Genomic DNA, 13,881 nt, shown 5'->3' with positions numbered 1-13,881 from the left:
AGTCATCAGCATACGAGTGCATTTGGTTATTTGTAGAAGAAAGAAGGTCATTGATGAAAAGAAGGAAGAGTGTTGGAGACAGGACAGAACCCTGAGGGACACCGCTGTTGATAAGGAAGGAGTGAGATGTTGAACCATCAACAATTACAGAGATAGAGCGGTCGGAGAGAAAGCTCGATATGAGAGAGCACAGTGAAGGAGGATTGCCGAAAGAGGGAAGATTGGATATCAGACCCCGATGCCAAACTCTGTCAAAGGCTTTCAAGGCCGACACAAAGGATTCCCTAAAGTCTCTCAGAGAAGAGGCCCAGACATTCATAATGTAAGAAAGGGTATCACCTGGAGATCTTGCCTTGTGAAAGCCACATTGGTGGTCAGATAAAAGACTCATTCGATATGCCTCAGGAAATGGGAATTGAGAAGACATTCAAACACTTTGGAAATCGTAGAAGTCAGAGCAATCGGACGGTAGTTAGAAGGGTTTGAACGATCACCCTTCTTGAGAATAGGTCGGACTGAGGCATATTTCCAGGCAAGAGGAGAAGTTTGGGTTTTTCAACAAAAACAAAGCAAATGAGCAAGCACAGGTGCAAGTTCTGAAGCACATTCCTTCAAGACACGGAGAGAAATGCCATCTTGCCCGTAGGCCTCGCTCATGTCCAGAGAGAGAGGAGTATTTTTTTGACTGCATGAAAAGAGATTATAGGGAGGGACATAGGATTGATGAGGGGGGCTTCAGAGGGAGATGGAATGTTCGAGGCATCCAGTGTGGAGTTCGAAGAGAAAAAGAGAACCAACAAGAGTTGCTTTATCGGTCGGAGAGACAGCGATGGTATCATCGGAACGGAAAAGTGAAGGAAAGGTAGAGCGACAGAAGTTGTTGGAGATGCTTTTAGCTAAGAACCAGAAAGATCTATTAGTGGAAGAAGATGAGAGGTTGTCACATTTCTTTTGAATAAAGGAATGCTTCGCTTCACGAATAACATGTTTACAATGATTTCTGGCAGATACGAAAGCTGAATGCGAGTCGGAGGGAGAAGAGTTTTTCCATGTCCGGTATGCGGCGTCCCTTGCACGAATGGCTGCAGAGCAGGAATTATTGAACCAAGAATTTGTCAGAGAGATAGACTTGAAAGAGAAGGGGATATAAGCCTCCATTCCTGCAACAATAAGTTCAGCTATACGTTCAGCAGAGACAGAGGCATCGCCCCAAGACACACAGTAATCTTCCCAGAGTCAGAAAAGAAGTTTTGTAAACAAGTCCAGACAGAATTATTGAAATGCCAACACTAGTGTTTTGTAGGAGAAGGAGTGGTGGTAAGTAAAGAAACATTGATGAGACTGCGGTCAGAAGAGAACCATTTGGAGGTGAAATTGTGCAGCGAGAACGCAAAGGATTGGAGGTGAAGAACAGGATGGTGTACAGTGGCAAGTATTACATATTCATATTTGAAGGACCAGAAACACCCGCTCCCTTCGGGAGCATTGGCAGGTAGTGTCCAACCCTTCCTACCCCCCAAAGTTCGGTCCCCTTTATCCACAGTGGGAGGGAGCAGAATGGAACTCTTATTTGTGCCCATGACCTGAACCTGGGTACTACCAACATGTATGCAATATTCGGTGGAGATCGGGCCCAGCCATATTCTTATGCCTCTGCTGGCGAAGTCACCAAGGCAATATAGCATAACAATTATGTATTTTGTGAGGAAAGCACCAAATTTGGTACACTAGTAGCCTATCATATTATGAACAGATTTGGATATTGGGCCATCTCAAATTTTTGATGGCAGTGGAAAATGGCTGCCACAGCCATCAGCAGCTGAAGTTAAAGCTAAAAATGGAGAAACATAAAGGTCTTAGAATAGCCTAGAATTTGTGCACAAAAATAAATATTCAATGCAAACAATAATGCAGAAAAATGTTGCTTCAGTTGTGAAAGATGAAAAAAAAATTTTAAAAGCATCGATGCACAAACTGAAACCTGTCAAGAGGATAAACGCCCTGGAAACTGATAAATCAACATTGTGAACGAAATGTCCTTTGATGGGAGAAAATTCAAACAAATCACAGCTTTGCTCATCTGCACTGTAATGCAACCACAGTGGAAAAACTAATTTTGAGATGACATACCACATCAAAAGCACTGAAGACATGGCAGTAATGGTAACTGGTCTTCAAATCTTTTGTAATGTAAGCAAACGTGCAGAGATCCTCTGGGTCTTGTGCAGCACACGAGATGTTTCGGATTTCATGTTCAGCGATCGTATTCTGAAGGAGAAAGTACCAGAACACGTCGACAGTTCTTTATATCATAAGGTGTGAGTGAGCAGTGTAGTAGATAGTAGAAAATCGTGCAAATTATGATACAAGCATCAAATTTGGCATTTCTGTTCTGCAGGGCTTTCTGATCAAATCTGCCCGATTGACCATTTGAAAATCCAAATTTTGAAAAATTTGAAGTAAAAAAAAAAAAAACTTCAAAAACATTTGAAGTCACAGCTGGCTGAAATTATTGAAGCGCAAGTGAACATCCCAGACAGAACCAAGGGGAGATGCAGTCATCATTGATGGCTCAGCACTTATCAATGCCCTACCTCCATGCACTTCAAAGATATTTGATGACTGCTAAAGAAGACATTATCCCAAAGGTGGAATCCTATGGTGCCAGGTACGAGAGGGTGGACGTATTGTTTGATGTGTACAAGAAGTCAAGTCTGAAGTCCGAGACAAGGTCGAAAAGGGAGCAAGGAATCAGAAGAAGAGTGACAGGAACCAGTAAGACCCCAAGTAACTGGAGAAGCTTTCTTCAAGATGACAGCAACAAGAATGAGCTGTATCACTTCTTGCGGAAAAGATGTGTGACAACAAGCACAGACGACATGCACAGTCATTGTCACAAAAGGAGAAGATGCCATTAGCAACACAAGGAAGTCACTGGATGCTGTGTCTCCATGTTGTCATGAAGAAGCTGACACTAGAATATTTGTTCACGCCAGGGATGCAACGACGGATGGTAGCCAGTCCATTATCATTAAGGCTAATGACACGGACGTACTAGTCATAGCAATATCTGTACTGCCATCCTTACAGGAACTAGGTCTTGAGAACATGTGGTTTGCCTTTGGGCAAGGAGCCATGGATCCCAGTCCATGAGGTAGTTTCTGCAATAGGGCTGAGAAAGCAAGAGGGATCCCATATTTCCATGTGTTCACTGGATGTGACGTCATGTCTGCCTTCCGCAGTTAAGGGAAGAAAACTGCATGGCAGACTTGGAACGTCTTTGATGATGTTTCTGAAACATTCACCAATCTCAGCCAGCATCCAACATTGATTTGTGACCTTGACTTTTTTGAAGTTTTTTTTTTTTCTTCAAATTTTTCAAAATTTCGATTTTCAAATGGCCAATCAGGCAGATTTGATTAGAATCCCCTGGAGAACAAATGTGTCAAATTTGATGCTTGTATCATCATTTGCACGATTCCTCTCAAAAATTGCTGTTATCTGCCCCACTATCAGAGAGAGAGAGAGAGAGAGAGAGGTAGGAGAGAGAGAGAGAGGTAGGAGAGAGAGAGAGAGAGAGAGAGGTAGGAGAGAGAGAGAGAGAGAGAGAGGTAGGAGAGAGAGAGAGAGGTAGGAGAGAGAGAGAGAGGTAGGAGAGAGAGAGAGAGAGAGGTAGGAGAGAGAGAGAGAGGTAGGAGAGAGAGAGAGAGAGAGGTAGGAGAGAGAGGTAGGAGAGAGAGAGAGAGAGAGGTAGGAGAGAGAGGTAGGAGAGAGAGAGAGAGAGAGGTAGGAGAGAGAGAGGTAGGAGAGAGAGGTAGGAGAGAGAGGTAGGAGAGAGAGGTAGAGAGAGAGAGGTAGAGAGAGAGAGGTAGAGAGAGAGAGGTAGAGAGAGAGAGGTAGAGAGAGAGAGGTAGAGAGAGAGAGGTAGAGAGAGAGAGAGGTAGAGAGAGAGAGGTAGAGAAAGGTAGAGGTAGAGGTAGAGGTAGAGGTAGAGAGGTAGAGAGGTAGAGAGGTAGAGAGAGAGTGAGAGAGAGAGAGACCGAGAGAGAGAGAGAGAGAGAGAGAGAGAGAGAGAGAGAGAGAGAGAGACCGAGAGAGACCGAGAGAGACCGAGAGAGACCGAGAGAGACCGAGAGAGACCGAGAGAGACCGAGAGAGACCGAGAGAGACCGAGAGAGACCGAGAGAGACCGAGAGAGACCGAGAGAGACCGAGAGAGACCGAGAGAGACCGAGAGAGACCGAGAGAGACCGAGAGAGAGAGAGAGAGAGAGAGAGAGAGAGAGAGAGAGAGAGAGAGAGAGAGAGAGAGAGAGAGAGAGAGAGAGAGAGAGAGAGAGAGATGAATTTGAACCTCGTTTATTGATCCACAAAAAACATTGGAAAGAAAAGAAAAAAAGGATACATAAAAAAACAACTAAAAGCAGAGGAAGAAAAGAGAAAGAAAGAAAGGTCAAGTTTTTCATAAACCATATTACAAGGTGATCACCAAATCTAATTTATCCACAAAGCACAAAACTTTGCCACAGGACCATTTTCTCTCAAAAACATTAACCTTGTCCATATTTAAACAATGGTTAAATTCCAGGGACAGTCTTGCTGCCACAAAAGCTCTGAAAATCGGCATGACATCAGATCGATAACCATCGTCAATTTTTATTTTCTTACATTTTTATAGCATATTTTGCAACAGCAACCAGGAAATTGAGGAGAACACCAGAGTCCCTGCAAGGGGGCTTAAAAGGCACCCTGAACACACAAACGTGTGATGTAAAAGGAAAAGACAGTTTACAAAAATAATCTGAAAGCAAAGAGAAGAGAGGTTTTTAATCTTATGCATGGCACGTAAGCATGGAAGAGATGTTTGCAGAAGGGGCAAGTAACTTGTAGCGAATTATTGAAATGCTGTACGAGAGTGTTGGAAGGGAGAGCCCAATGTGCTGATCTCCATTGTATATCTGCCAATAGGCCATAGATAGGTAACGTATACATCACAGGCCACAGTGGGCCTGACGGACATCCGGCTCCGAGCCGTTCTGACCACATTGCTCTACGCGTTGATCCGGAGGAGGATGATGCTGTTTGTCTTTGTCTCCAGAGGTCATGGATCCCAGATTTAGTTGCTAAACGAAAAGCGGGGGGGGGGGGATGTTCACTGCTCAACTGAAATGGGGGGAGCACCTTAATTTTGGGAAAGGCCAGCCGAAAGTCCTCCACAATACCGACACCTTCCCAGCCAATATTTCGCAGTCTAAATGTCAGAACCACAATTTGGTCCCCAAGTCGGACAGATCTGCACCCAAGGCTTGTCGCAACTGACCCAGCCGATTTCCACCGAGACTCAGATGAAGCCCTGGGATCGCACACCTTGTTGACTCGTCCTTGTATAAATGTATTGATCAAGGCCTTGCCCTGAGGGATCCCTGGGAGAAAACGGTTGTAAAATAAAGGTTCTTGGAGGAACATTTGACAATTGTAAGCTTCCGCTGACCAGTGGACGCCAAAGCCCTTCCAGGCATCCAGAAAACTTCGATAAAACCTGGGGACTGTACCAAAGTGAACCCGTTCTAGGTCCATTAAGAAAAGTTGCCGGTCATACCGTAATCCTCCAGCCTGTTGCAGCAAAAAAAGCAAAGGAACACCATGGCAGCTGCTCAGCAAAAGGCAACAATTCGTCCGGTGATGTCCATAACACCTTGGCCACCCTCGTTCCGGGGGTGATACAATACAGCAAGCCGGAGCCAGTGGTTGCAACTCCAAAATAAATTAACCATTGCTCGCTGGATGGCAAGGATTAGATACTTGCGTGGCTGCAAAGCAATGGCTTTATCCCATAACCGAGCTGCTATTACGTTGTTGATGACAAGACTGCGTCCTCTATATGAAAGAGATCTGCAGAGTCCTTCCCATGTTTTTAATCGACATGTAATCTGTTCTAACACACCCTCCCAATTTTTCAATTCCATCTTCGGATTACCAAGATAAACTCCGAGGTATTTAACCCCATCAAATCTCCTTGCTATGTTGTGTGGGAGAGAAGGTGGCCCGAATGATGCCATGCTATGCCCGAATGATGGCTACATGGCTTGAATGTACACTTCACTGGCACGTAGATGTACGCCGGGAAGTGTTGTCACTTCCCCAAAGCTCAGTGGCTACTCCAACATCCCCCTTTCCAATGAGTCGTAGCACAACCCAATCATGAACGTCATTTCGAAAAGGTGTTTTGAGCAATGCACTGCGCACGTGTTTTAGGGAAACCCCTTCCCCTAATGCAAGGCCAGCCAGAATAAGCCAGCCATTGCACAGGGTCATTCCCTCAGTCATTTTAAACACTTTTGAGCAAACTAAAGCACGTTAACTAACAATAACTCTTAGGGAACAAGAACAGCCGACAAACAAACATCTGAAACCCCTTCAATGAACCGCCACAAAGAAGTCCCGAGACATTAGACAGCTTCCCCCAAAGACTGGTGAGAACATACCTCCCCACTAAGTCCCAGAGTCGCGGACAGTTTCCGCAGAAGTAATACGACCTTCCGGAGACACAATCCAGCAACACGAACAGCCGATCAGCAAGTCATTGAGAATCCTTCAGATCAGCTCTTCAGGAAGTCCCAAGGCCATGTACGGCCTATTTGCCAGACCACAACGTGCCGGCGATTGCCCTACCATCAGCCATTTGTATTTCTGCATGTGCGTGATTGCGAACCACTCATTCAAGGACCGAATTGCATCATTTCGAAAGTGCTTGAGGACTGGCCAAAACTCGGGAGTCGGGCAGAGCTGCCACTTGCCAGATGTTTCATAAATTCCATGTTTGTCATATTATTTTATCCCCAAAAGGATTCTGATTGATAATTGCAAAAAAAAAAAATCACATATATGACAATTCAAGTGAGTCTTTCATCACTTTCACATCACATGCTGTCATCATTCTATCATCCCGTAATATTTTATCATCTTACAATATTTTGTCATCCGGATATTTTAACGCCAGAATTATAAAAACTCCACTGGCTTTTGGGGGGACAGCATGTTACTGGGTCGCATTTAACATTAGAAAGGGAACAAAAGAAATCCTTACCTTATTGAGTGAATCAATGAACTTCACACCCTTGTATGTTATGGATAGTGTAATGGTTGGGATTTTCTTCATCTCTTCTGTCGATTTCTGGAAATATACAAAAGTTGCACACGGACTCGTCAGTGTCAGATTTGTGAATCACTTGTCAAGTTACAGGCAATGACTTGTTTTGACGGTTTCAATGTTACAGCTGATTGGTGCTTCCACCAACAAATGGGTATCACAAGGTTACCCCTTGTGCTGGTCAGTTAAATGGTCTCACGGGACCACAAAGCCAGCTGGCCTTGCTGTTCACACGTCCCAAATTCCGAAACAATAAACAGCATGCACATCAAGGCATCTTAAAGAACTTCCAAAAAAAAAAACTTGGTAATAACTAATGACAGGAAAAGGCAATTCGATACAACCAGCATGCTTTGTCAGCTTACTCTGTCATCAGAACTCAGCAACGCCTGAGCAATGATGACAAGTACCACAATGGCCACACAAAGGAACAATAGTTTATAGAAAGCGAGGTTTTATTCTGGAATTAATAATTCTGGCTCATTGATAATTCCAAACCTGTAATCGACAGTATCCGCAACATTAATAACAAGGGTAAGGCTAAATGTTTATCAACTTGTGTGATTTTTCTGCATTATACACAAACATTGCACGTGACAAGCTCAGAACCGCATCGGACGGAGCGATAAATCTATCGAAAAAGAGAAAACTGGTCGATAAAGGAAAAAAAAATCAATATTCATGTAGTTTTTCAAAAAAAAAATAAACTCAAAGAAAGTATTCAATTTCTCCGAAACAACAGTTTCTTTACATTTGCCAACGAGATGCTCCAGCAGACAGCGGGGATACCCGTGGGTTCCGATCCGGCCCCTTTATTTGCACACTTGTTCCTGCACATGTACGAGTCTAATTGGGTCCAGAACATGCGAAGGAATAAACCAACAACTGCGCAAAGGTGTGGAAACATCTCGAGATTCATTGATGATTTATACTAATTCGTGATGGGTTTGTATTTGATCAGCTTCGTGATGATACATGTCCAAAAGAACTCGAATTTTAAAAAGAAAAACCAAATTCACACTTCAGTTTATTGTTTGGAATTACAAATCGATATCAATAATAATAATAATAATAAATTTCACACCAAATCAGATTTCATAAACGAGATGCTTTTTCTGTTCCACATCGAATGAGTGCCTTTCTTAGACAGCAACATTCCTAATAAGCTATTCCATGGTAAAGTTTCAGGTGAAATAATTTGGACTGTGCGGGCGACCACACACAGCACTGAACTTATCAATAGATTCAAACAGCTTGTCAGATGTTTGCTAACACAGGGAGCTCCAGTTAGCAGATTAAAACAAGTTTTCTTTAAAATCTTAAAACGACAACAAATACAACCAGAAGGGCACTCGGTGGAGCGCATACCTCCATCACGTAATTCCTGATCCACGAGAACATATCGGGCCCAATCCATTTTTGAAATATCATGCTATACAGTACTATATCGTTTTTGGCCCGAATCTCTCAATGGTGAAGAATCACTTTAAAAATTAAATAATTCTCCTATCCAGATCCGGATTTGGATCTTCACCAAAATCAAATCAATTCATCTTGCCACAAACCCAACGTGTCCCCCAAGTTTCGTCCGAATGCGTCCACAACTTTTTGAGATATCGTGCTATATATCAGTTTAGCACTCTCAATGGTGAAGAATCATTGAAAAAAAATTATCGGATCTGGGTCTGGATTTGGATCTTCACCAAAATCGAAACACTTCTTCCATGTCACACACTGAACATGTCCTCCAAGTTTCATCCGAATCCGTCCGAGATATCGTGCTATATATCATCTTTGGCCCTCTCTCTCAATGGCGAAGAATCACTTAAAAAATTCAAGTAGCCGATCCGGATCCATACACATCTTTTTGAGATATCCTGCACACAGTCTGTTGAGATAGCTCTCTAACAAATTTGCATGGGAAGAATGGCTGCAGCAGGCACTGATGGTCTTGAACGTGCTCCCCAGTTATGATTGGATTTGTGGTTAAATTTGCCCTTTCCCCATTGTCAGGACACCTCATGCTTTGCGATTGGGGTTTGCAGGTGAATTGGGGTTTGGGTTTGGGGTTTGCAGGTTTGCTTGGTTTGGGGTTTGCAGGATTGGGGTTTGCAGGTTTGCTTTGCAGGTGAATTGGGGAATTGGTATAGGTGACGGGCAAGAGTTCCCACGAGAGCCAAGCATGTGGATCAGGTGGAAAAGGTAAAAATGTGATGTGTGTGGTGACTCAAGAATTGTGTCTTGTTTTGTTATGTGTTGATTATTAGTGTGGACGCAGGCCATGGCAGGTTGGGCACACAATAGCGTGTACTTCAGGTGGTGGAAATTGTATGGCAGCAGGGCAGGGAGTGAAATTTGAGGTTTGTGGGTGGGGAAGGTGTGCGTGTCCACAGGTACGGTTGAGGATCTGGAGGAGCGGTGAGTGCGACCCTCCAGAGGTAACTTGTCCCTGGCAGCCGGAAGTGTCTGGAGTTTGGGGGGGGAGTGTCGGAGGAGGGTCTGGTTTGAGCGACTAACGGGCATGGAGACCCTTGGTGACCCGGGGAGAGGGCATGAGAGCCTGAGGCCAAGAGTTCCTGTGTGTGGGACATGCAGCAAAGGAGCTGTTTGGTCTCTGGGAGCAGAGAAGTTGAAGGGGGGGGGGGCAAAGAAGTCGTGAAGTCGGTGACTTGTTTTGGACTGCGGGCACCACAGCCTGAAGCCCCCCCATCCCACCATCTTGTTTGTGCAGGACCTCCCCACTGCAGAGTTTAGTGCCACACCTATGCTTGTTTAAAAGATGAAGCCATGGCCTTGCAGGGAATTTGGTGGCTGCTGTTGTGAATGAGGAAATTGTGCATGTATGTGCGAATGTTCCATCCGGTCCCATGCGACATGATATGTGCTATGGAGGGCAGGTTGCCCGTGAAATTGGCTAGGTAGTTTCAAATTGGGTATTTGGGCTCAGCTGACAGCTGTAGCAGGTGACATCCACTGGGGGAACGTGGTCAATTATAGGGGAATGTTGGTTTTATTGGAAAGTTAAATTGTCATTAATTAAATTGTTAAATTAAAATAAATTGTTAAATTGTCATTGGTTAAATTGGTTAGATTTTCATGAAGATCCGATTCCAGATCCGGAAACGAGAATTCTTAAATTTAAAAAAGAAAAGATTTTTCACAATTAAGAGACGGGGCCATAAAACGATATGTAGCATAATTCCGACAAGACTCCGAGATTCGCAAGGGACATGCTCCTGAAAAATGTCACGAATGTCGAATCCACGAATGTCGCGGTATTCATTCAATGGGAAAAATGGGGATAGGTTCCCGGCGGTTCATGATTCATCAGGGAAAAAATTTTAAATTTTACGAACACGAATGCACATGATTACAGTTTCATTAAAAATGCCTCCATATAAAAAGCAGCAGCAATTACTGTTTCCAATTTTTATTTAATATATGAGGAAACTTTTGATGTGATCATGATGATGATGATGATGACGATGATGATGATGATGATGATGATGATGATGATGAGTTAGAATCCAGTTAACTCCCCTGAAGAGGATGCAGGTGAGGGTGCTGATCAGTCATGCACCAAAGTAGATGCAGGTGAGAGTGAGCAGGTCAAGGCAGCAGGACGAGAAGAGAGAATGAGATCCAGCAGGACGAGAATCTGCATATTAGTCGTGCAGGGGTTGTCAGTAGATGGAGGAGGTGTGTGTCATGTGAACATTGTTTGTGGGGGATGGGAGGGGGTGATGGTTTTTGTCATGCACAGCTGCTTTTTACACGGTTGGTGGGAGATGGTTTTGGAAATGTTTTATGTGCGTGGCTTTTGGAAGCTGGTTTATACGTGGCTGATGGAAGACGGTTTTAGAGCTGTTTTCCACGTGGCTAATGGGAGACGGTTTTCGCGCCCACAAAAACCCGTCAATACGTGAAGCCCAGGGCCACAAATGTAGAAGCAGGTCACATTTTATGAACCGCAAATACACAGAGTCCGCGAATGTCGGGGTTTCACAGTGCAGTATTTCAAAAAGTTGTGGACGAGTTGTGACAAAACTTGGTGGATGAGTTGGGTGGGTGACAAGAACAAGCCAATTGCACTGGTTCAGGTACGGATGCAGATCCGGCCTATCAGTGGGATCCAAAACGTAACCTGTTCAGCCTGGCAGAGGTATGCGCTCCACCAAATGCCGTCCTGGTATACAAATGGGGTATTTCTCAACTTCTACAAATGAGAATGTAAGCCTATTGTCAATGAACAAAACACCCCAATGTCGTTCAAGATGTCAAAAAATAAAAAATCATAATATAATAAGGTGTATTTAATTTAATTTTTTTTTTTAAATAATAGGCCTTGGAATATTGCAAGAATCACGATTCTCCTTTTGAGAATGTTTTTGCCAACCTATATAATTCATTTTGCAAGAATGCAAAAAAAAAAAAAAGACAAAAAAATAATTCCTTTGAGATGCTGAACAGTCATTCATCATGGAGTGCAGTACTACTCCATATAGAGCGACGATAGGGGGAAAAAAATGGCCACCCATTCACATCTGTACGCGATACGCTCATAAGCTCCAAAAGAGTGGTCATATGCATTTAAAAGCTTATAACTTATATTCTCGAGCATTGTCTGAACTACCAAGACTTTTAAAAAAGCCAAAATACAACGCTAAAGTACCACAACGAGAGATCGCTGAATCACCAATTTGTACTTCTTCTTCTCCTCTCGAAACAATGTAAAACTGTAGCCTCACCGAACTCAACAACCGCTGAAGCCAGGATGGCGATTCCAATGCGAGGAAGTTACTTTGTCTCTCGGCGAGTGCATGCAACCCAAAATTTTAAAATGTGTAAAACTTTAATCGTTTTATTAAGAAAATACATCGAATGTAAATGTGGATTCAACAAAACCAGCCCAGGGTCATGAGGGAGGAGGGGGTGGGGGAGAATGGAAGCCGGACAGAACCACTCTAAAAGTGATAATATTCAAACCATCATCCAAATCAACTGAAATGAGTATTAAAACAATTTCATCACACAGATGGATTTAATCCATAACAAAATAACAAAATATATAAAACATTGAAAATAAATAGAATGCTCCTAACCCATGAAGTGTCAGCGCTGTGAGCTTGAGGTCATGTGACCTGCGCCATTTTCGTTAGCATTACTTGGCTGACTCATGTCAGCCATGCCCCATTCATGTGTACATTTGTTCATGTTCCCCCCTTATCACCTCATTCATGTGTACATTTGTTCATGTTCCCTCATCACCCCATTCATGTGCACATTTGTTCATGTTCCCTCCTATGATCAATACAAGGGGGTTTTGAACGTGTCCCAGATTGAAAAAGCCAAATAAATGTTAATATGACATTTTGTGCGGCAATAAACTGCTCTGCTCTGTTATGGGAGGGTTGTGGAATGACGTTTCACAGGTATGTTTTGATGTTGATGAACAGGAATGGTGTAGTTTTACTCTGAAATATCACGACAGCGTCGCAGCTTCTCATTTGGCGTTCATCACATGAACCCTGTTGGTAAATCGATTTGTTTATTGGTCGCAAATTGGTTTATAATTTTTTTTTTGTAGGGAGGACCAACGAGTGTATTTATGTTAACGGTCACCATTAATCCAACCTTTTCGTCAGTTCGGACAGGTTTGGCCGAGGGAAGTGTGACCCGAGTCTTTCATGAACCGGCTGGTGCCAGCGATAACTAGACAGTTTAGAGGTGACTGCGCGAGAGGACGTCCAGTTTAACGTCCATCCGAGGGACGGCAAACACATTGATTAATCACCCTGTCTGTGAAACACCGGGATGACAGTTTATAGCTGGGTCGGGATTCGAACCCAGGCGAGACAGGTTAGAGGCAGGCGAGTGTGCGACGGGACATCCAGTTTAACGTCCATCCCAGGGACGGCACACACACTGATGAATTGCCCTGCCTGCTGCCAACGATTTGGGTACTAATATACATAAAGTTGGTTATATTTCACCACTTTGATTTGCATCATTTTGGTAAATAATTAAAAAAAGAAGAGAGACAGGTAAATTAATGTCTTAAATTTTGACCAAGAAAAAAAACAAATGGTGAAATAAACGGGCAGACTTGATCTTCGTAAGCTTCCTTAAAATGCCCTGAGTTCTTCACACTCCCAAAGAAACAATATTTATTCTCAAATGTTATCGTGAAAAAGGAAAGTGTTATCCATCCATCCTTCCATCGGAATCACACTCTGTGCAAGAGCGTTGGTGTTACCAAAGCAGTCTCCTGGGCTATTGGGCACAATCCTGGACGGGTCACCACTCTGACACAGGATAACAGCATGCTTGCACTCATTTTGCCGACCTCGGAAGGATGACGGACAGAGTCAACCCCACTTGGTATTAATTCAACAGCCAAGCAGGATTTGAACTCAGGACCCTAGGATCCAAAGCCCACCACCCGAACCATTAAGCCAACACCAGGCATGAAGTGTTGGAGTTTATGATAATAAAGTTTACTATTGAAAACTGTTGCACAAAATGTGAAAAAAAAACGTGATCATTTTTCATTCCAAATTACATGCAAACGCATAACGGAAATCGCCTTCACCCGGCAACGAGTGCTAACCAAGATGGCGTCCGGCAGTTACACCGGGCTCTGTGTGTTGTGAATGGCAATGAGCGTTCTATTTATGTTCAGTTCAGTGGTGGTCATCCACATCGTGGACTGAGACAAAAGCCAGGATCAAGG

At 43.5% G+C, this 13,881-nt stretch overlaps 1 protein-coding gene across 7 annotated transcripts in view; it reads right to left on the bottom strand.

Annotated features, from left to right (window-relative positions):
• Positions 1–13,881, bottom strand: part of ANKS1A (ankyrin repeat and sterile alpha motif domain containing 1A) — a 178,563-nt gene that overhangs the window by 13,781 nt on the left and 150,901 nt on the right. For 6 of the 7 annotated variants that reach the window (XM_085894384.1, XM_085894410.1, XM_085894428.1 and 3 more), the window contains 2 exons: positions 7,086–7,172; positions 2,131–2,268 (listed from right to left, as the gene is read on the bottom strand). In XM_085894384.1, coding sequence (XP_085750510.1) covers positions 2,131–2,268; positions 7,086–7,172 — 225 coding nt within the window. Of the gene's footprint in view, positions 1–2,130; positions 2,269–7,085; positions 7,173–11,818; positions 13,858–13,881 lie in introns of those variants that run through there. The other variant, XM_085894434.1, reaches the window with a different exon arrangement.

The sequence above is a fragment of the Eptatretus burgeri genome, chromosome 1 (genome assembly GCF_056783735.1).
Source record: "Eptatretus burgeri isolate ZD-2024b chromosome 1, Ebu_testis_v1, whole genome shotgun sequence".
In the NCBI taxonomy this organism is placed as follows: domain Eukaryota; kingdom Metazoa; phylum Chordata; class Myxini; order Myxiniformes; family Myxinidae; genus Eptatretus; species Eptatretus burgeri.
This window is presented reverse-complemented; position numbering and strand designations above follow the sequence as displayed.